This window comes from Malaya genurostris, chromosome 2, assembly GCF_030247185.1.
Source record: "Malaya genurostris strain Urasoe2022 chromosome 2, Malgen_1.1, whole genome shotgun sequence".
NCBI lineage: Eukaryota > Metazoa > Arthropoda > Insecta > Diptera > Culicidae > Malaya > Malaya genurostris.
In genome coordinates, this window is record NC_080571.1 from 279,111,201 (window position 1) to 279,135,693 (window position 24,493).

Genomic DNA, 24,493 nt, shown 5'->3' on the forward strand with positions numbered 1-24,493 from the left:
ACGCCATTTAGAATACCGGGAAAAAACTTCTTCCACTTTTCTTTTTCGTTAGAGAGAATCTCTCCGTATTGGGACATAGTTTTGCGAATATAATAATCGGTGACGCTCGAGTGAAGATCATGCACACGCACTTCTATAGCACTATCATCCATACCCACTTAGAAAAAAACGTTCAACGGTGGTCCTTCATTGGTCCAATACGTTGTATCATTGGTCCAATGAAAGTCCAATCAATCGTTCAACGGGAGGCCAACACGGGTCCTTCGTTTGCCGATTTTGAAACAGACCGTTGAACCGAATGCTATTTTTTTCGTTCAACAAACCCGGCAGACAGAGGTCCATTGTTGAGCCATTTTTAACATGAGGAGTTGGAGCCCCGTTGGACTAGTTTTACTGCAGAATTTCTGAAGTTTTCTCCACTCATTTGTTTAAACTAACAATACATACCTGCACAATACTTCTACTTCACGTAGAATAACAACAAATTTTCTTTCTATGTAAAGGTAAAACTTAATTTTCACACTATTTTTGCAAGAGAAAAAACAACAACAAACCGTTCCAGCAAATTGAACGAATATTTCGTGCAATATATCGTTCAACAAGCGATCAAAAATCAACAAAATTGAACGGCCTGCTGAGAGGGTATATACTGGAATGTTGTACCTAATGTTCTCGTGTTCCACATAGTGCACATTGTTCTTGTCTTTTGCGAATTGAATTGCATCCAACTCTTTATAAAACTGGATGTAAACAACATTATTCGTCTTATTGCATTGAAGTAAATGCACACGTTTAATGTCCAGCTGCATTTGCTCCTTAAGCAAACCTTCAAGTTCTCGTATCGAAGGTCGAATTTTGCACTGCCTGAAGTCAACAACAATTGTATTCTTTCGTGTCGGCGGTAGCTTTTGTTCGTTTGGTTCACTCATTTCGAGGTCGTTCTATTGTTCACTACACAATACTGTACTTGGTTTCTTCTGTTTCCAACGTAAGCGGTTTTGTTTTATCGACTGACTTGGAGGAGATGTAAAACCGAACTGATGTTTGACATTTGTTTACATATCTATTAACACGTATTCATTTAGAATGATCCAATAAACAAAGCACTGATAGCGTCAAACGATGTTCATCCAGCTAATTTTGAGAGGTTATGTCATGTTCGTGATAACACCATCACAGACAAACAAACATGACACTAGTAACAATTCTTGCCTGGTTACTATGAGTAATTTATTAAAGAAATAATATATTTTTCTGAAGCACTAGCTCCTATTAACGATCAGTGCACCTCGCAGTATCGTTCGAATACTCTGTTCGTAAGCTTCAGCGGCCATTTCATCCCATCAACTCTTCATCTCTGAAGCATCAGGAGTCTCTTCTCCAGTCTGTTTCCTCTTTTCTCTTAACAACTCTTAACAAACCTCAACCCACCAAATTACCTCCGAAATTGGGAGGTTTGAGGACCCTTTCGATGAAATTTTCCCAATTGAACAGGACCGTTAATGATAAAATGATAAAATACGTTCCTCCAGTCACTTGTAGAGCTTCGAGTTTATAGGCTCATTTGTAACGATTACTATTTGATTATTTAGTCTGCAACTGTAAATGGCTTGTATATCGTGTATATTAACTTTTCCGAAAAAAATCATTTATATATGAAGGGAACAACTCCTTAAGCCTTAATCACTTAAAATTTTTGTTCGGAAACTACCAAAAATCATTCTCTACATACGTTTAAATATTCCGACTGAACTTCTCCATGTTGTATTCGAAATCGTGTCTCAGCTTTTCGAGCCTTTTTTACCATCCCACTTAGAAAAAAACGTTCAACGGTGGTCCTTCATTGGTCCAATACGTTGGATCATTGGTCCAATGAGAGTCCAATCAATCGTTCAACGGGAGTCCAACACGGGACCTTCGTTTGCCGATTTTGAAACAGACCGTTGAACCGAATGCCATTTTTTTGGTTCAACAAACCCGGCAGACAGAGGTCCATTGTTGAGCCATTTTTAACATGAGGAGTTGGAGCCCCGTTGGACTAGTTTTACTTCAGAATTTCTGAAGTTTTTTCCACTTATTTGTTTAAACTAACAATACATACCTGCACAATACTTCTACTTCACGTAGAATAACAACAAATTTTCTTTCTATGGAACGGTAACACTTAATTTTCACACTATTTTTGCAAGAGAAAAAACAACAACAAACCGTTCCAGCAAATTGAACGAATATTTCGTGCAATATATCGTTCAACAAGCGCTCAAAAATCAACAAAATTGAACGGCCTGCTGATAGGGATTCGATGTGGCAGATCCATGATAAGAACCTTCGAATAGACAGACTGATTTTGAAAATAAGTTTCCACGATTTGGAAGGGTTGTTCTGGAGTTAACCCATCCATGATGATTGGCCGAACAATACTGAGTATAGAAGTCACTTTACACTGTTAAAACAACTTTCAGACAATAGAGTAATCCCTATTGAAAATAACAAACCTTCTGACGATTTGTGAACAGGCCGAAGTCAATTTGGAAAATGTAACCCGATGATTGATCTTTGGAAAATGTAACCCGATGATTGATCTTGTCGAAATCAGTGGAGAAGTCGGTACATATAGCATCTACTTGCAGTCGCGCTTGCGGAGATTGAATGATGAATGAAGTGTATGATATGATATTTGTATTCCAATTCGCTTGAATGTAGGTAAAGTGTGTAAGTGATTTTGATTTATAGTCCAATGGACTTTCTTTTCACTGGACTACAAGCGAAAATCTCGCTGTGTGGCTGCGTCGAGTCGTCAAAGTACGGATAAAAATCCTTTCTTGCAAAATACTCGAATTTTATCCGGACTAACACGATGCAACGTGCTCACCCGTTGAGAGTTTCACCGGCAGTGTCTCATCGTGCCATTGACAGGAAGCTGAGAATTGTACAATCTACGGTATCTCGAGCAGGGTTGTCTTTTTAAAATATGTGTTTCAGATTTCCAAAAATCTGTATACCATCTGTGTTGCATATTTTCGATCATAATATGTGAAGATCTGTGAAAAACGTTTCGAAATCTGCCATTTTTATGAAAAATCTGTGTGGCAAAATTAAATTGTGGTTTTACAGAAAAATCTGTGAATAACTCTGATCTCGAGTATCATATCGGTAATACTTTTCGGGAGGCAAAGTGGCAAAATGACCTCCGTATAGTGAACCTTATAAAGTTCTGTCCAGTTAGAGTCCGGAATCACTTATTCCCACTATTCTGTACGTCGATCGATTCGAAATATTCCGATCGAATGTGCAATTTCCATTCTGCATTCCGTTCGAGTTGGGTATGAACTCGAATAGCATTCGTTCGAGATGTTCAATTCTCGAACATTACTCGATCGACTTGCGTACATATTACTTCTGTTCGGTTTAGAATCGTTCTAATTTGTTTATTCAAGTGTGACGGTTTCGTTTACAATGAAATGAATAATATAAAAAAAAGAACGTGTAAGTAGTGTTGACTGCTTTGTTGATCGAATCATACAAGTAGAATACAATAAAGAATACAAAATTCGAACTCGAACGAGTATTATTTCGTTCGTTTCACAAATCCGTCGGATAGCAGAATTGGGGTGTAAATCGCCAAATCAACCGTGTATGATATACTCAAACGTTTCATGGAGCGAAAGTGCGTGATTGAGTGCCTCAAAGTGAGTGTCGTAGTACAGTACATATGACCGCAAGCTGAAGGTTTTGATCACTTGACTATCAGATAATCACCCCGATTCGACGGATTTGTGATACGAACGAATCTACACTTTCGTTCGAGTTCAAATTTTGCATTCTTCATTTCGTTCGACTTGTTTGATTGTATCGACTCTCGTTCGGGAACACTTGAAATTTCGAACACTATCCATCAAAGCTGTCAACACTTTTATATTATTTATATTATTATTTCTTAGTAAACGAAACCGTCACACTTGTATAAACAAATTAGAACGATTCTAAACGGAACACGTATTACTTATACGTACGCAAGTCGATCGAGTAATGTTCGAAAATTGAACAACTCCAACGAATGATATTCGAGTTCATACCCAACTCGAACGGAATGCAGAATGGAAATTGCACATTCGATCGGAATATTTCGAATCGATCGACGTAACATATACAATAGGGGTGAATGAAATCGCACAAAAATACGCTGCTGGGCTCGCAGTACCGTTCGAAGAGGATATCGTTCTTATCGAGCTAGCAAGCAATCAAACAGATCGTTGAAGCAAAGTTTCGTCACCAAAAATCGAGCTCGGAAATTGTACCAGCAGGTTTTGACGAAATACCAATGATACCTGTTCATCAACGATGAAACCTACGATAAAATGAATTTCGGATAGCTTCCTGACCAAAAATTCTATATGGTGACGGCACGAGGAAATGTTCCTGCGAAATTTAAGTTTGCTTTTATGCACAAATGTGCCAAAAACTGATAATTTGGCAGCGGATATGCAGCTGTGAAGCAAATACAAAAGTGTTCGTGACGAATAAGACGATGGATTCGAAGCTATACAAGGAAGAATGCCTCAAAAACCGCATATTACTCTTCATCAAAGCCCATAAAGGTCCCGTGAAGTTTTGGGCAGATTTGGCAAGTTGACTACGGAGGTGTGCAGCGTTTGATGGAAGGAATCAAGAAAAAAGTGCGAATTTTCATTAGAAAAGAAGAGAAATGATTTGTGTTGATATTTTTTCAGTGAATTTATTTGGTTTTATGTAAAGGGTGATTTTTTAAGAGCTTGAGAACTTTTTTAAACAATAAAACGCATAAAATTTGCAAAATCTCATCGGTTCTTTATTTTAAACGTTAGATTGGTACATGACATTTACTTTTTGAAGATAATTTCATTTAAATGTTGACCGCGGCTGCGTCTTAGGTGGTCCATTCGGAAAGTCCAATTTTGGGCAACTTTTTCGAGCATTTCGGCCGGAATGGCCCGAATTTCTTCGGAAATGTTGTCTTCCAAAGCTGGAATAGTTACTGGCTTATTTCTGTAGACTTTAGACTTGACGTAGCCCCACAAAAAATAGTCTAAAGGCGTCAAATCGCATGATCTTGGTGGCCAACTTACCGGTCCATTTCTTGAGATGAATTGTTCTCCGAAGTTTTCCCTCAAAATGGCCATAGAATCGCGAGCTGTGTGGCATGTAGCGCCATCTTGTTGAAACCACATGTCAACCAAGTTCAGTTCTTCCATTTTTGGCAACAAAAAGTTTGTTAGCATCGAACGATAGCGATCGCCATTCACTGTAACGTTGCGTCCAACAGCATCTTTGAAAAAATACGGTCCAATGATTCCACCAGCGTACAAACCACACCAAACAGTGCATTTTTCGGGATGCATGGGCAGTTCTTGAACGGCTTCTGGTTGCTCTTCACTCCAAATGCGGCAATTTTGCTTATTTACGTAGCCATTCAACCAGAAATGAGCCTCATCGCTGAACAAAATTTGTCGATAAAAAAGCGGATTTTCCGAATGGACCACCTAAGACGCAGCCGCGGTCAACATTTAAATGAAATTATCTTCAAAAAGTAAATGTCATGTACCAATCTAACGTTTAAAATAAAGAACCGATGAGATTTTGCAAATTTTATGCGTTTTATTGTTTAAAAAAGTTCTCAAGCTCTTAAAAAATCACCCTTTATTACCTTTTTTTTGTACGTCAATTCGTTACCAAGATGTAGATGATTTTAATATTCCGGATTCTAAATATACATAGCTTTAGTAGTGCTAAGAGGAAGGTACGTTCATTTGGATATGGTATTGAAATTGAATAAAGCAAACATGGAAAAAAGTTGAATATTTTTAATTAGATGTCCTGAAAGTTTGGAGATGATCGGTTGAATAGGTGACTTTTGCCGAATATTTTCTTGTGATGCAATTTGATTCCGTGCACCCTTTACCCATTATTGTTTTTTTACTCAAAAATTATGCTAAGCACACACAAAATATAACACTGCTTATTGAATTTAAGAATTTTCAATTGATTCGATTTTGCAGAGTGTATAAACTTGTGTGGACATCTTTGAAAAAAGGTACTTCGAACTACCATTTCAAAAATAAGCTCACAAATCGTTTTTGGTAACAAGTAAGCGAAGTCTTGACATAACATTCCTAGTCATTTGGGGGTTTGGAACCTCTTGGGTTCCAGTTTGTGCTAAAGTGCACATGACTAAATTGAATTATTTACATTTCGCATTGCCGTCAATTGGTTTCGTTACTTTCGGCACGTCAGAATAGACATGGCACAATTAGTGTAAAATAATTGCGTTGTAAGTAGCAACGACTTTACGTCTGCTTAGCGGATTATGTTGATCCGCGAGGTGGCATTAGTAGATCAACATAATCCGCTAATGCACTGATGAGCTGAATGCGAAACGTAAATAATTCATTACATTCTGTGTGGTACAAGCTGAAGCACTCAAAGCCACAGTGACCCGAACTGAACATGATATAACAACCTTGTGCATGAACATTCAAGATACATAAAGGCATCCCGCGCTTTATAGGCGGCACCGCTCATGAGACGCCATCTTTCAGCATACGACCATCAAGCAGGTAAGACGTGTGTAAGCTTACAGAAGAGAGTGTCCCTTTTTCGTGCGATATTGAACAAAGAAGCACAATGGCGATCCTGCCAGTAGTTTTTTCTTCTAATACTTAATTCTTGCAAAGTAAATTTAAAACGAACCTTAACTCTGTCTCACAAAAAAAGGGACCGCTCGGAAATTCCAGAATAAAAGTGCGTTACTCAATTGAAATTTCGATGTTTTTTTTTCGACCAAAATGAGCGGGTCAAGAGCACCGCGCCGAGCGGGTCAAGAGCACCGCGCTGAGCGGGTCAAGAGCACCGCGCTGAGCGGGTCAAAAGTACCGCGCTGAGCGGGTCAAAAGTACCGCGCTGAGCGGGTCAGTAGTACCGCGCGCTATACATGCCAATGTACCCGGCACGTAAGAAAAACAACGCAAACCGCATAAACATGACTGCGCATATCTAGTTTGAAAACCGCAATCAGCGAGTCAGTTGTTTAATCTACCATAGAGAAACATCCTGTGTTGTAACGAATCTATTTTTGAAGATTTTTCTAGTGAAAAAAATGCTAATTCTTTTGCCAATTACATTTTAATTGTGTAGCGAATTCCACAATTGCGCTCCAGAATATATACAATGAAGTAATCGAAGACATTTCATGTACATTACAGACAAGTGGAAAAATTTGGTAAAATGTACAGACGAGGAAGATATGTCCGGCGCATCGAAAGTACATCATCGGAGGACGACGAAGTACTTACACAAACTACAGAAGAAACGGTGAATCAAGAATTGTCGCATAGTGGTTTTGACGATAAATGTAACGATGAAGACGTTAGTCAAGATAGCTGTGACGACTCCACAAAGCAAAGCAGTCCTATTGATGAGACAGTAGGTTCACCGACATTACCGTCAGAATCCCCTCATACTTCTTCACCTGCTCCAGAAGCGGTGCCACGGCAAACAGTACTTGAACAGGTAAACGCTAATCGGATCAATCGTATGGAAAAGATGATCGAAAACATAAACAACGCATTGAATCGCTTCCAAGCACCACCGACACACTCCGATGAAATTGATAAGAGCTGGAAGTTTTCGAATGAAACGGACCAATGCGGGAGAGCCGAATACTCCACCTCACATATACGATGGGATCACCTGAAAGCTTTCCCGAGCGGGATTGCCGCAAACAAGATGTGGGAGGAGTGGAACCGCTACACACTCAAAACCATTTCTTGAGCTCGGCATAATAAAATGCCGAAACTGATCAGCAATACGTAAATTTACTGATTGCTCAGTAATCAATACGCATGTTTCTGAACTTCGTTAAATGCATTCACTGATATTTCGGTAAAATGCTTCGCTTTGCCGAAATTTGGCATAATTGCTTGCTGAATTTATCAGTAAACAACAGATGTGCCGACATCAGCAGAGACGTTTGCCGAGATTTCGGAATATGCGTTAGCTGTTGCCGAGATTCAGCACGACAGCTGTCGTTTATTGCCGCGTTACATTTTCGCTTCGCATTGTGCGATTATTTTCTGATGAAATTCTCGAGTGAAAAAATGGATAATTTCCGAAGAAGCGTGGAACCACTTGCAAGTAAAAATATTGAATAAATATAGTAACATGTTTTGCTTTATAAAAAGCGACTTTATCAGAGCACTCGCGATTATAAGGGAAAAACACCCAACACGGGACTCAAGGCGTCCTCGAGACAAAGCTTTGGGGAATATGCGAAAAATAACCCAATGCATGGAATAACTCAATAGATCAAAGTAAGTTTATTTTTTGAACAATACCGTATATGCATAATTAAATATTGAACATTTTTGTAAGCCAAAAATCAATATATATTTTTATTTTCATATTTCCAGCTCGACTCAAGGTGGCCGCATCTGGAAACGCCGCTACATGTTTTCAGGTAGAGACGTCACTACATGTTTTCAGGTAGAGGCTTTAAGCACTACTGACAACAAATTTGTAAGCCTCCTTTAAGTGTTAATAAAATGAATTTTTGATCCTGAATGGCGTGTTTATAATGTTGAGAAATTACAAACAAAATTAATTGACTAGATTTTTAATTACTGATGATTCGGTCATTTATTTTTTCATTTTTTCGTTTCATTGGATTGCCGAATATTCAGTGAACGTTTCACTGAGAACACAGTAAATCTTATGCTGACGATTTCGGCAATATTTGACGTTTGTCAAATTTGAGGGTGCCGAGACGCTCAGTAATTTTATTTTTGCCGAGATGATTGCTGATTACTCGGCTGTGCGAATCTCGGCATTTTATTGCCGAGACTCAGCTAAAAAATTTAAGTGTGTACGTTGAAAATTTTGAAATAGCGGCATCACTTAGCAATGTAACCTACCCCGTCAAAAGAACTCAATTACTGTTCCTCTCAATGGGAGACGAAATGCAAGGAATCGTAAAAGCCGCCAAATTGCGCCCAAGTTTATCAAACCCCGGCTGTTACAGCACGTTTGTGACAAACATTCAGCAGTACTTACGCTCTATGACGGATACTGCCGCCGAGCACGAAGCGTTTTCAAAAATGACGCAAGCCAATGGCGAATCAGCAGTTGCTTTTCACGCAAGATTAATGTGCAAGGTTAGATCCTGCAACTACAGCATTGAAGATGAGGACAGATTCGTCCGGGCTCAGCTCCTGACTGGTCTCAGGAACCGAGAATTGGTAAAACAATCAAGAACATACGGCTACGATACGAATTTTATCGTTCAATCGGCGACACGCAATGAAGCTTTCGAATCGGAAATTAAACAACGAGATGAACACAGCGTGCTGGAAATCCGAAGCGACCGCAGTCGGCAGCCCTACGACCAAGTAAACCGTAAGCGTCTGAATACAAACAACAGGAATGGTGGACCCCCAAAAAGCCAGCAACGTTACAATGACTCTAGCCAACGACCATCCGATCGGCGTTCAAGATGCACCAGATGCTTCCTCGTTAATCATCGAAATGGTATATGCCCGGCACTCAACCGTAACTGCAACGTGTGCGGTAAACGTGGTCACTTTGCAGCGGTCTGCCGACAAAAACAAGTCAATGTCATTCATAGCAGACCAACTAACAACAGATTCCATGATGAATCTGATATCTCAGACGACCATATCCCGGAGAACAAACAGGTATCGATCAATGAACAGTAATTTTTATATTAATAGAAAAAATCTTAATAAACAGTACTGACTACACAAAATCACTGACACTGTGTTATATTTCTTGTTATATTTCTTGTTATATTTCCACTCAATTCAGATGCTCAACGCCCTTTCACTCGAAGATGTTGTAATCCCTTGTTCCATTGGATCATCTTCACCTATCCGATTCCTAATTGATTCAGGCGCAGACGTAAATGTTATAGGAGGAACCGATTGGACTCAGCTGAAACGAGAATCCCAGACAGGGAAAGCAAATTTAGAAATATTGGAAGCACCTACTAATAAGTTGCATGCATATAGGACTCAAGAGCCGATGTTCATCGAGTGTTCTGTCAAAGGCGTTATCGTTGCTGCAGCATCGGCTAGGCCAGGTATACCAGCTGTTTTCTTTGTCATTCCGAAAGGTACGCGGTCATTGCTGGGGCGTTCTACATCAAGCGACATTGGACTATTACATGTCGGGGGCGCAGTCAATCAATGTACGTCATTGCATAATAATTTTATATTCCCAAAAATACCAAAAGTAAAAGTCAAATTCAGCATCGATAAATCAGTACCACCTACTAAAACCGCATACTATAATATACCAGCAGCCTACAGAGCAGCAGCACAACTGAGGCTACATGAAATGGAGACTCAAGGAATCATAGAAAAGGTTACATCCGCTCCTGGTTGGATCAGCGGCATGTCCGCGGTGGCGAAGGGGAAGAACGATTTCCGCCTCGTGGTAAATATGCGTGCACCTAACAAAGTGATCAACCGCGAATATTTCAGGTTGCCATTACTTGAAGAGATGAAAGTCAAACTTCATGGGGCAAAATATTTTACAAAGCTTGATTTGAAAAATGCGTTTTACCACTTAGAATTGTCCGATGAATCCCGAGACTTGACTACCTTTTTGACGGAAAACGGCATGTATAGATTTACCAGACTCATGTTTGGTGTAAATTGTGCCCCAGAAATATTCCAGCGCGAAATGACGAGAATCCTAAAAGATGCAAGTAAGAACATAATCATATACATCGATGATTTTCTCATCTTCTCGGACACTTTGGATGGGCTACACACAGAAGTTGCAAATGTACTACAAATTTTGAGAGCAAATAACCTGACCTTGAATACGGCCAAGTGCGAGTTCGACAAGACCAAGATACAATTTATAGGTCACGAACTTGATGAGAATGGTTTTCACATCGATAAGGAGAAGATACGATCTGTACAAAATTTCAGAGAGCCGACAACACTGTCAGAGCTTCGGAGTTTCCTGGGATTGGCATCATTCCTCAGTCCATATTTAAAAAATTTGGCTGATATATCTAGTCCATTATGGAGCATTACAACCTCTAAAACATGGTCATGGGGTAACGAACAAAGGCACGCATTCAACGTAATTAAGCAGAATATTATTGATTGCACGATATCGCTAGGATTTTTCTCAGAGGACGACAAAACTGTTCTCTACACGGACGCCTCCCCCGTTGCATTGGGCGCTGTTCTCGTGCAAGAACAGACGAATCAAGCGCCACGTATCATTAGTTTCGCCTCTAAGTCGCTGACACATACAGAAAAGCGTTATGCTCAAAACCAGCGAGAAGCATTGGGGGCAGTCTGGGCAGTGGAGCACTTCTCTTACTTTCTACTTGGCAGACATTTCACGCTCCGTACTGACGCGCAAGGTGTTGCCTTTATACTCAACAGAACGAGGGAAGACTCGAAGCGTGCAATGACTCGTGCCGATGGTTGGGCACTTAGATTAAGCCCTTATCGATACGACATCGAGTATATCCGTGGTACGGACAATATTGCCGATCCATCATCTAGGCTTTACAATGGGGATGACACAGCGTTCGACGAAGAAAACAGCCCATGGGAACTAGCAACTCTCGAAGCAAACTTGATAAATATTCTAACGGAAGCAGACATTAAAGGTGCTACAGACCAAGATGAGATGCTGCAAAAAGTGCTGAACGCGTTGAAAACTGGAGTTTGGGCACATGATTTGCAAAGGTATCGTACCGTTGAGAAGAATCTGTCGGCTCGAAATGGTATACTCACCAAAACCGGATGTGCGGTAATCCCAAATGCTCTCCAAACGCGAGCTTTGGAGGTAGCACACGAAGGTCACCCATCAACAGCAAAAATGAAGAGTATCATGCGACAACGTGTGTGGTGGCCAGGAATGCCAAAAGACATAACTAATTGGGTGGAATCATGCAAAATTTGTTGTGTCAACGGCAAACCGGAGAGGACAACACCTATGGAACGAATATTCATCCCAAAGACAGCTTGGGATACTGTGGCATTAGATTTCAACGGCCCCTATATAAAGTTTGGCGGTATACTTATCCTGGTTGTGGTCGACTATAAATCAAGATACGTCATAGCTAAACCGGTTAAAACAACTAGTTTTGAATGCACCAAAAATATACTCAATGACATATTTGAAAGAGAAGGGTTCCCAAAAGTCATTAAAACGGATAATGGTCCACCATTCAATGGGCAAGATTTTGCGGATTATTGCAAACAACGGGATATCACAATAGTTTACTCGACACCTCTATTTCCCCAGCAAAATGGTTTGGCTGAAAGCTACATGAAGCTAATCAACAAAGCTATGGCAGTGGCTATCGCAGAGAAAACAAACTACGTTGAAGAACTAAGAAAAGCGGTGAACGCCCATAATGCGGCTGCACACAGTATTACAAAAGTTCCACCAGAAGAGGTGATGTACGGACGGAAAATCAAAAGAGGATTACCCTTGCTTCAACACCGCGAATCAGATTTCGATGAAGCCCTCTTGGAGAAGAGAGATCGCGAGGCCAAATTGGCTGGAAAAAAACGCGAAGACGCGCGACGGGGTGCCCGACACTGTAGAATTAAACCGGGAGATGAAGTTGTCGTTGTCAAGCAGAATCGTTTGAAAGGAGATCCGCGTTTCTCTCCGACAAGACACACAGTATTAAAGGAACATAACGGCAGCCTCGTCCTCACTGATAATCGTGGAAAAATATCCAAGCGACATGCATCCCAAACAAAAAAAGTCAGACCGTGGCGCGAATCATCAACATCCACTAGTTCTCCTAGCAGAGGTAATCAAAACACTGAAACAAGTCCGAACACATCCAAGCGACCGACACGCGAGAAACGAACACCGGTATTTCTGAACGATTACGCTCACTAAACATCCTTCTGTATTATATCTGTTTGATCTAAAATGAATAAAACAAAAGAGAATAAATAAATTAAAATTATAAACACTACAGAAACGCTAAACATAACTTTGAAAAAAATCAGTGCCGATGTGCAAACACCGCAAACCTCTTTTCTTTGCTGACTTTCTCTGATATTGTCAAACCCACGCAGAGTTGCCGATAATACTATAGTGAGTGTCCTGCGGATACCCAGTGAATTTTGTCGAGAAACATTGAGCTAATTATTGAAGGAATATTTGGAACGAAAAATCATACAAAGCCTAAAGAATAGCCAAGAAAATCATAAAACTATTTATTAAAATACTTAATACGTAATAGAACTAATTTTATATACAAACTACTATAGTTCTCACACAAAACAATTAAACCCCAAGAAGGCAGGCAAGCGAGATCTGGAACAAAGTCCGTTAATCAATATATTCATTCGCAAGACTGGCACCCTTGCCTTTCATTTTTTTGGTATTTTGTCAAACCCGAATATTTGCACACTCCCCAAATAGTACTCAAACTTAGGTGGATATTTATTTTCAACGTGTATTTGGCCAGATAATCGGACACGATCGACGCATATTGGATATTATCGTTTTTATTACAATTTTTTTTCTTTTTTTTTTTTTGAGAAAGAAGTGGATGTGTGGTACAAGCTGAAGCACTCAAAGCCACAGTGACCCGAACTGAACATGATATAACAACCTTGTGCATGAACATTCAAGATACATAAAGGCATCCCGCGCTTTATAGGCGGCACCGATCATGAGACGCCATCTTTCAGCATACGACCATCAAGCAGGTAATGCCCCGTTTACACTTCTGCTGGCTGCCAGCATGCTGGTGTCAGTGTACTGCCCTCTGAGGAAAAAAACGTTCAACGGTGGTCCTTCGTTGGTCTAATACTTTGGATCATTGGACCACAGTTGAACGTTTTTTCCTAAGAGGGCAGTACACTGACACCAGCATGCTGGCAGCCAGCAGAAGTGTAAACGGGGCATAAGACGTGTGTAAGCTTACAGAAGAGAGGGTCCCTTTTTCGTGCGATATTGAACAAAGAAGCACACATTCCTTCTTGTGAACTTTTACCATTGTGTTTCAACAGACTTCGCAGCCGATTCTTATAGCGTAATAAAACATTGCATGGCTAGTCCTACGATCCTATCGACACTAGTAAAGCTTGCTTCATTTAGAATTGGAACAAACTTTTGCTCATATTGTGGCGCTCCTGGTGGACATTGGTTGGTGGTGCAATAAATGGTCTCCGAACGCCAGTATTCGTTGAAAAATTTGAAATTATAATGATTGTTTATTGTCACTCTCAAAGTGACGTTCATAAATGAGTGCGTTCAATGCCATTATCCGTGTTGCTAGTTGCGATTTTTGACTACTCGACATGATATCGTACATGATATCCCGGATATCATGCCAAAATGGTGATACGCGTTGACATCAAATTATATGGGATATCAAGTGATATCGCACATGATATCATCGGATATCAAGTATATCCGTATATCACTTGATATCAGCGCTAATGTGAACATACCATAAACAGCTGAAATTGCCCAGAAATATCGTTTGGCGCGTTATCAAACGGTATAAGGAAACATTGACGATGATTAGGAAGCCTCAAGCCAATCGTCGGAGTGTAACTGTCGACCGGAAATGCGTGGTAAGATTTTGAACACGATTAGGAGGAATCCTAATCTGTCTTACCGTGATTTGGCCAGAAAATTCGGTACTGGCCATAGTACCGTGAGGAGAACTCGACTCCGGGAAGGAATCAAGTCGTATCGAGCTAGCAAACATCCAAATCGGACCATAAAACAGAATAGTGTGATTAAAATTCGTGCTCGGAAACTATATGACCAGGTGCTGACCAAGTTCGACGGGTGTCTTCTGATGGACGATAAAACCTATGTCAAAGCTGACTTCGGGCAAATCCCAGATCAAAAATTTTACTTGGCAACCGCTCGGGGGATGTTCCAGCCAAATTGAAATTTGTATTTGCCTAAAAATTTGCAAGAAAATTCATGATTTGGCTGGGCATTTGCAGCTGTGGCAAAAAAACGAAAATTTTCGTTACAAATAAGACAATGACATCGGAACTATACCAAAAAAAGTGTCTCCAAAAACGAATTTTGCCGTTCATTCGATCCCACGACCATTCCGTAATGTTTTGGCCAGATTTGGCAAGCTGTCAAGTCGTTCAAGAATGGTATGCAGAGAAAGGGGTCCAGTTTGTTCCGAAAAGGTAAACGCAACGGCAAAGGTAAACGGATACTAGTACGAGGTAGCATTTCAACTTGAACTTTTTAGATTACACCGTGGCGCAATTACCTAACTGTCTACCTAAGTAAACAGACAAGCGGTAAATTATTAAACAACCTAGGATTCCGATTATTTTCGTTTCGTTCAATTTTAGGCCATGCAATTGTCGAGAGCCGAAAGAGTAGAAAACTGGGGCTTTTTTTCTTTTATTGTTCGACACAAACAAAACTACTTGTCTTCATTATTTATTCAATATACACCTATGTAGCGATAATCATATTTATGATAATTCATCCGTTGAATCTTAGAACTAAAAACATCTATTTATTGCGATGTTATATTCAAAAGGGATGGGACACAATATTCTTTGTATTGTTTTTGGTAGCAATACAATACAAGATAACAATTAAATGGACGAATACGAATTATTATTCTTTTTTAAGTGAAACTATACTTAATTGCGAGTCTAGTAATAATGAAACATAAGAGGTGAATTTCATCAGGTCAAACAACGCTTACAAAGTACGTTTTTTAAGAAATACAAAAATATTTTTCTTACCAATCATCGCATTTGCATCCTGATAGAACACACCGCCGATCGTGTAAAGAAAGAACACTGATGAGATGAACGGAAAATGCGTGAATCTGTTATGAACCGAGTGAATTCTAAGCTACTGCACTTTTCTGTCGTTATCATTATTTGAATTAGTTAAAAATTACTGATTTAATTTTGTAGGTAGTTTTCGTGTCCTGTTTGTTGTTAACTTGATGGGTAAACTCGTACCCACACCACATCACTACACACTAAACACTTCATTTTCTACATCATTCACACTTGGAAAAAATGTGTTAAGTGAAATTGAATAAAAGAATTTCTTACGATTCATGCTGCTGCTGCTGCTGTTGCTTGCTCGATAAACACGGGTTCCCGTGATCGGGGATGGGAATTCTGAAAAGCATATCACTCCAGCCAGCACCGGTTCTGTTCCTGATGTCGGCTGTGTGGAAAGTAAACATGGTTCTACCGACTGCGTGAGAGATAATGCTTACCGCCTTGATCTCTCCCTTGAACGCGAACGACGGCGCCGATCCCTGTCACGGTCACGGTCGCGATCGCGATCACCACGATTACGGTTGCGATCACGATCGCGATCTCGCTCACGATCACGATCACGATCTCGTTCACGATCACGATCTCGCTCACGATCACGATCTCGTTCACGATCACGATCTCGGTCCCGATCCCGGTCTCGGTCATGGTCTCGGTTACGATCGCGATCACGATTACGGTCCCGGTCACGTTCCAAAACATGCTCACGGCTTTTCGAGCGCTCCCGACTTTTGGAATGGCGTTGTTCTTCTGGGATTGCTTCAGGTTGCTTCGCTTCCTCCATACTGGTAAATGGAAAAATACGTGTTTGATTAGATGAAATTAGAATTATTTATCATTAGGTTGTTGCTTACTTTTCACGTCGTTCCCGTTCTCGGACAAGAGCTCGTGATCGCCTATCAAGTTCACGTCCTCCCACAAATCGGGGTCTTCCGCGACCATCGTCAAAATCTCCATCTCGGCGACCACTTCTCTTCAGTTCCTTCTGCCGGGGCAATGCCGTCTTCTCGAGCTCTATGAGCTTTTCCCGAATGGCCAAAAAACCCAAATGAAGCTTACCGCCGAAATGATCCGCTAATCGAACATCGTTGTCGTGAATTCCGAGATAAGCCGAGCAAACTTCACAAACACGCAGCTTCTGCTGCTGATAGCTACTAGCCGGAATCGCACTCCGGTACTCCTGTTCGGCTTTGATTTTCTTCGCACGCAACTCGTCAATCTCCGACATCAGCTTCATACTTTCCTCGACCTGTCCGGCTTCACCTAAAGCTTCTGCCTTCGCAAGTTTCTTACCAATCTCCTCTGCCAGTTCGTGTACGGCGTTGGCCTTGGCGGCAACCTCCGCCGTCAGCTCTTCCTGCGTTTCTGCCAGGCGCTTCTTGGCCGCCTCCGTTCGTCGGTCACAATCGGCAATGAAGGCCTGCAAGTGCTCCATTGCCTGGATGTATCGGAATGGACAAAACATATGTTATTGGAGCCAGCAAACAAAAATAACGAATTTCCACAAAACTTACATCAACATCATAGTAGTAATCTTTCGATTTCGAAGCGTTCTCATAATCGGCTCTGAGCGCAAGATCGTGTACCTTCGGGCACTCGCCTAGGTCCATACGCTATGCAAAATATTGGAAGAAAAAAGAAAAACGAAAGAAAATTAGGCTTCGGGATGGACACGCGGATAATCCAGACGACTAATATTCGAGTTCGATATTCCAGTACTTCTGGATTCAGGTTAACGTTATGCGATTTTTTGTTTGCTTAACGGCTTAACGACCATGTGTGTTATGCTGTGACCACTATCCGTGATGAATTTGAATTTATCGTACCAATAGGAAGTATCATTATAATTATTAACGACGGCCAGCAAAAATTCATCTTATATAAAGCTACAAAACAATGAGTTGCAAACGAATACCCAAACTCAATTATTTCATACTCAAGTATCTCCCACAGTGATTTTTATCTTTACTGGGTTTAAATCAATGAAAACCAATGATGTTAGCTGTATTAAACAGAGCACCGTGAATGTACACTGTGTACAGAATATCTGGTTATATAATGATGTTACCTACTGTGTAACAAATGCAAGTAATATTCAAAGCTATATACGATCATATTTTCAACACACTTTTGGTTTATTAGATTAACAGAAAATAGATTCATTACGTTTTTCATTAAACATAAATATTCCATGCTTCGGGACGCACCGAAGAAAATGCGCGTTGGTGCAGATATAGGCCAGTAGGGTTAAATTTCACGCCTAACCAGCGTTTCATGTCAAAACTTCTATGCACTAAGAATTCAAAGACAAAACGAAAGCTCAATTTGTTTTCCTTTTTAACATATATAGTCGTAATTAAACTTTTACTGTTTACCGTATTACGAAGAATCAATAATATTACATTTTTTTTTTTTGATGCCGAAAAAATTGCGTAACTGGGAATCCGCGTAACTTCGGAGATCCGCGTAAAGAAAGTCGTGGAAAAAGAAACCGCATTAAAAAATCCGCGTAAAAAGACACCCCAGTGTATATATCAATATGGATAACTCTCGCGATTTACGAGGGACATCACAGTAACATTGCAGTGGCAAAAAAGGTTACTAATACACTACAAATTTGTTTATGTACATATGACAGCTTTTCCAATCAGTACACAGAATAAAAAAACCCGAATATATAAAACATTTCTCCATACGCACTGCACGAAAAAAAGCTGTAAACACGGCTTAAAATAAAATCTTTTACTAATTCGAGAGATGATACATTGTTAAATGAAAAATCTCTTTTGAAATAAATGTATGTGAGATTTATTTTCTATCTATGTCATACTTTAAGTGCTAACGCAGAACGAAACGAATTCATCGTAATGCTTATTCCAGAATTTCGTTAACATTTCCGAAGAAAATATTACATTTTCTTGATTTTAGAAACCAATTCACTTTTACCAACATTTCATCACTTTTGAATGTGAAGACGATGAGTTTAATTCTAACTCTGCACATAACTTTGATCGGTTTATTATTTTGATTGCCGTATTGCTTATAAACGATGTTTTATGTCATCAGGAAAAACACATTTAAAATATAGAAAAGTACCCACCTCTAAGTGGACATCATATTCAATTAGTTTTGACATTTCAGATTTTAGTGCACGCTAAATGCAAACTATTGAACAATGTAAAATTAGTAACTTTTTCCGTCACCAGATGGTGTAACTGTGATGTCTTTTTCCATTTGTTTTGGATTCCCAGAAGTGATCAATATTAATATATGAAATATTTGGAAATATCCTATCCAAAATAGACGTAACCTACCGTAAATGTTCTTTCAATATCCTTACACAAAATCGTCTCGCTTGCGTCTTTCTTAACAAAATATTTTTTCGAGAAAAGTTGTTAGTGCAATTTTCTTTACTTTGTATTATTTCAGGAAGCTTAATTTGACTTCTGATAAAAAAAGAATTCGACATGCCAGAATAAATCGTTAAAATCACAAAGGCAATACTTATTCAAACAACGGTTGAAAAATTCTATTCGGTGACTGAAAAAATCACTTCCGACACAAGCGTCCACAAAACTCGGAACCTCGAACGCTTGAGTTCGATACCGAAGTGTTTCGTGCAAGATTAAATTATATTTTCATTATTATTCGATAAAAAATTTCTACTGAATAAATTCGGAACTGATTCACAACTGAGAATATTTCGATTCCTGTTTTAATTCCAGCAGGTTGATTTCATTACACTATTAAGATTAAACCCAATAAAATGCTATTTAGAATCAATTTGATTTATATAAGTAACAGGAGTGCAGCATGTTGCATGTCTCGAATACACAACGGGCGCAGCGTTTGAATGACCCTTTTGAATTAGCGTAGCGATAGCCTGCGCTATTTTGATCAGCATTCGGAGTGAAAACAATATTTTAAATAGTAACATTTACACATTTTAAGTTCAAAGATATGAACGAAGTAGTTTCTGTCAAGAACATTTTTCGGAAGACGATGTGTTTAATTACATTTCGATCATTTTTAACCTTTATTATTTATACGTTGCATTCTATTTAAATTTATAAAAATCATTTCATTTCATTTAAATTTTTAAAAAGATTGTTTCCTCTTTTTTACTACACGGAAAGAGGCAATGTAAATTCGTCGTGATTTTATCATTTATCATTTATTTTATGTTGGAGCAAGAAATTGAATTCAAAGTTACTTTACAGTTTTTTATATTCCAATAAACTTTACATGCAAAATTTAAAATTTAAATAGTTTAAGTCTAGAATCCTGTTCATTGGAAAATCAATGCATTCTGATAAATGTCGTTTTCGCTTGATGCCAAACCGAATCCAGTTTTCACTCTAACTGCTGTCAAATCGTTTGTTTGAAGCTAGTTTCGATCCTAGTTTCAATGTTGTAAAACTGTAAATCGAGTCAGTTCGAACCTGGTTTTTATATCAGGTTTGCTCAAATCCCCGTTGCTAAGTGCGAAAACAACACAATTTTGTGAAAAGTGTTTGTTTGATGAAACTACCCTGGGTCAGTTTCTGTTCTCTCCAGCGAAAACGACATAAGTTTTCCATTGCTATTGGTTTTCAATCAAATTTTCGATTCATCTTAAGTCTGTTTCATTTTACTGTTGATTTACATATCGTGACAATTTATTTTTTCTATGTAGTTGGTTGTTACGCCGGAGCTCTTTGTACTGATTGTTATGAGTCGGTAATGCATTAGGTCTAGGGTCTTTCCGAATGGTTTCTTTTTAGCCTATAATTTAAACAGCTGGTTGAATTTTTGGGCGTAAGCCATGGAAGAAGTTTTGTTAACTTTCCTTCGTAAGCTTTCATATTTTAGCCAAGTATAAAAATTGAAATGGCTGAAGATAGAAACGCCACCGAGTGGTGTAAAATCAACTCTATTACCTATTGATGTTGTAGTAAAGTCCCAAGGGGCTTGGAGAATGCATTTCAAGATTAGCCTAATAAAAATCAACATTCACATTTCACTACTACTTTTCACAAAACGACGAAGATTTACGGAGATTTTTATGACGATTCATGCTGAAAGACTTAAAACAAGCCTTATTCTGAGTATTGACAGCTCACTTAGACAATACAATGCGCATCTCCCACGCATTATTAAACTTCTAGTAATTAGATCTGTAGTCAGTTATAATTTGCACTTAGTTATGTCTCCAGGAATGGGTATTACAACGCAACTATTGCATGATATGATAAACCGTAGAGTTAAACGAATAACTCTCTAAATTCAAATTCGTTTTTCCGCAGATAAAATAGTTGTCGGGCGAGGGATGCATTCGAGGTAATCCTATTCACTATCTTTCTCGAAACTAATCACCGCTAAAACAATAACAACAACGACAATGCCAACTTGGAATTTGTTGAGCAACGACCGCCTTTTTAAGCATAAACCCAATTTATTGCATCTTGACATCTGCAATCAAGAAAATCATTACAATCACTATTCTTAATATCCAGTGTTTGCAGAGATTATCCTTCCAGTAGGAAAGTGAGATCTCAGAAAAGTCTATGAGGATCGTCACAATGAAAACTAGTACATCTGTAAACCACTTTATATTTGAACATTTACGTTGGTAGCGTACATTTTGTGAAAGAAATTATGACCGTCAGTAATCCGTCAAATGAATCAACCCAATTTAAAGCGGACATTGAACGGTAAACGAACAAAATATAGAAACACGAGGAATTGTTCGTCACGACAATGCTCAGTCACATGTTACTGTTTTACCCGCCTTATAGTCTGAACTTGGCACTAACCGACTATCGCTTGTCTCGTTCGATTCATACTTCAGAAAATCAAAAATTCCTGTATTCAAAAGATAATTTTGTTTTTTATATGTTTCCTTATAAACTGTCAAAAGATTGGAAAATTGGATTGTATTTTCCCGAAGGACAATTTTTCTAATTCTTAACGTGCAGAACCATTGCTGCGTGACTAGTGCTACGATTCTAGTGACACTAAGAATTCTGCCCAGTCCAGGGAACAAAACTTACGACATCATAAAATAGAAACCCACATCCACGAAAGTTGCACAGCATAACACATATTTTCTTTACCGTTTCGATCCGAATATTCTGTCGATTCCTTTTAACTTTCCAGTCAATCGGAATAAACTTCGACCTAGAAAATAACGACATCAGTTGCAATTTGTAGCTATTTTTTTACTCACCAAAGATAATACGCAACACAATCTCCCCCTTGCCACACGAGCTAAGGATACCTACAACTCAAGGATTTCATTTTTTTTTGTTTTGTTTTAACTTAGTAAGAAAACTCCCGGCGTCGGCCTTTGGCTCTAAAGGAATCTCTAGCTACGGACGAAGCAAGGTTCGTGCGTAACAGTACAAATAGTTACCGTCCGATCAGCAGAAAACAGCATGTTAACAAACAAACAGAAAACATTGGTATGGCATACGTACGTTCGAACTCTCGGCCATTTGGGTTTGGTGGGGAACTCGGCTCGGCAGTACAGATGTGGTGACACTAGCGAGTAGGACACACTTTTGCATCGTCTGAGATAGGGGGCGGTTAGCAGAACCCATCCAGAAACGTTCGAAATTGTTGGTAGTTACTACAAAGCTACACGATTGACACCAGAACAAGTTACAGTCTCTTAATCTTTTTTGAATGTGTTTTGTTGTGTAGATCAAGGATGTTACAAGATTTGTAGATTTGTACATACCCAATCGCGCGTAAAGGCCTTTGACGACGGCGGCGGCGTTGATGGCGGTGATTTACTGTTTTGATTTAGTTAATTTATTTTGATTTATATACGTACCCATCAGTGCAAATCAGCTCTGAATACTATTGGAGACACGAACTACGGGGTGTGAAGTAAAATTAGGATTAATCAGTCAGTGGCACAATGATTGAAGATATTTTTTCTGGGCTGTTGTAGCGAATCGCAGCGCACACGTTACTCGAATAGTAGTTATCTAGTTCGACCAGTATTTTTACCAAAGCAAAAATACTTTTTGTTTATTATTGAGGTGCAGAATTCATTTACTGCTACAAAACTACACTTGACAACAGAAATAAATTTTTGAAAAATAAAACATAGGTAACTTAAAAGTAAAACTAGGATATTCATGCTGTGCATCTCTAGACGAGGTTCAGTATGCATCATTCAGAACATTTGGCTAATTTAAGCGATATTTAAACAATGAATTAATCTTCGAATGTTATTTTTCAGTTTCAATCCTGTATTTATATATTTATGTCTTCAACATCTAAAAGATTAATGTTACTACCAGCGGTTAGACATGCTCGGAGACCTAGAATGTTAAAAAAATCAAAGTTCAGCATCTGGGAATATAACCGAACTCCTCCTGAACTCCTCAAACAGCACTTCGGAAGCAAACTTCTAATGAATTTTCCGTTGATTCGCCTTCGAATTCACTACAACAGCTTTACCGAATAAGGACATCACTCAATCATTCAACTCAATGACATTCAACCGAATCGACAAACGCAGAACGGAACGCGAAGATCGCGTGAATCTGTATGCGCCGTAGCACGGGTTACGGTTGCAAACATTTTCGCTTAATAACGCTCGTACAGATTGGAAGAAAGGAAACTAAACACTTACGTATGAGCAACTGCGTCCGATGTGCCCCGGTTATTTGCTTTGCTTTGGACGAGCGTAACTTAACCGTATCCTTCAACACAACTCAAACAAACCAAAAGCGATCCTGCTTGAAAAAGGTAATACACAAAACGCTTTTTTTTTTGTTTTCTATAGGATGATCACAGTCTCGCGTTTAGAATAGTACTTACGATCATCGGATTGTCTACAACTGACATCGTCACACCAGATTTGACTGGGTAATTTTTATGGTCTAGAACCAAACTACATTCTTAATTCCCAACACGAGGAAGTAGAACTGAAATTGTTAGGAATAGCGACGTGTCTGCAATAGAATCAGAGGGGACATTTGGTTGCATCTGGCTAACAGTGTGGCCGCTCGGGTCAAATGTTTTGTTAGAAAGTACAAAAATATCTCGAGTCATATTCTTTATTGTATGAATCCTACTACTGAATGGTTACAATCGACGTATGTCAATTTTCTACCTGTGATTTCAACAAAAGAAAAATCGCTCTTGAACGGATGGCCGTTCGGTTCTACTTACCGTTGAAGCGAGGATCTCATGTGGACAGCAGCTTAATAAAAAACTCTTACATACTTTATTGTCGTAGAACTTTGTCGAGAATCGATTGGTTTCACCTGAAATGAGGACAATTCGGTTGATTTGGAATAGCACCAACTTTCTCTTTGCATTCGTTAGCAGCTTTTTATTTCGCAGTTGTCGCCGTAGCATAACAGTCGAAAACAAACATGGTGGACTGTACGCACCCTCAGGACAATGCAACCCATTTTTTTAACTTACCATTTCTGGCCGTTCCCATAAGCTGATCCAACATTGCTCGCATCTGATCGTGTGCCGTCATGGTGACGCACGTTTTTCTCGTTTCTCCGGTAGCGAAAATGTACAAATTCCGACAAATATCAGTATAATTGCTTTTTTCACTTGTGAATCCGTGAAGCTACAGCCAGGAACACACGCACAAAATGTTACCAATTTTATTTGCACTTCGTCAACACTTTCTTTTT

At 39.3% G+C, this 24,493-nt stretch overlaps 1 protein-coding gene and 1 long non-coding RNA gene across 5 annotated transcripts; both read right to left on the minus strand.

Moving 5' to 3' along the window:
- Positions 1 to 9,810: 9,810 nt before the first annotated feature.
- Positions 9,811 to 13,373, minus strand: LOC131430250 (uncharacterized). Of its 2 annotated transcripts, none has more exons than XR_009229505.1 (2): positions 13,324 to 13,373; positions 9,811 to 12,967 (listed from the first exon to the last, which is right to left on the minus strand). It is a non-coding gene; the product is annotated as an uncharacterized LOC131430250 (long non-coding RNA). The 2 variants fall into 2 exon arrangements; XR_009229504.1 differs by lacking the exon at positions 13,324 to 13,373 and adding an exon at positions 13,038 to 13,093.
- Positions 13,374 to 15,461: 2,088 nt separating this feature from the next.
- On the minus strand, positions 15,462 to 24,493 carry LOC131430251 (putative RNA-binding protein Luc7-like 2). Of its 3 annotated transcripts, none has more exons than XM_058595056.1 (6): positions 24,270 to 24,493; positions 24,012 to 24,106; positions 17,357 to 17,455; positions 16,697 to 17,280; positions 16,283 to 16,627; positions 15,462 to 16,230 (listed from the first exon to the last, which is right to left on the minus strand). In XM_058595056.1, exons 1-6 carry the CDS (start codon positions 24,328 to 24,330, stop codon positions 16,194 to 16,196), a joined length of 1,221 nt encoding a protein of 406 aa, XP_058451039.1. In that variant the 5' UTR covers positions 24,331 to 24,493; the 3' UTR covers positions 15,462 to 16,193. The 3 variants fall into 3 exon arrangements, with proteins under 3 accessions (XP_058451039.1, XP_058451041.1, XP_058451040.1); XM_058595058.1 differs by having other exon boundaries at positions 17,357 to 23,791; positions 24,270 to 24,288; XM_058595057.1 differs by having other exon boundaries at positions 15,462 to 16,627; positions 24,270 to 24,483.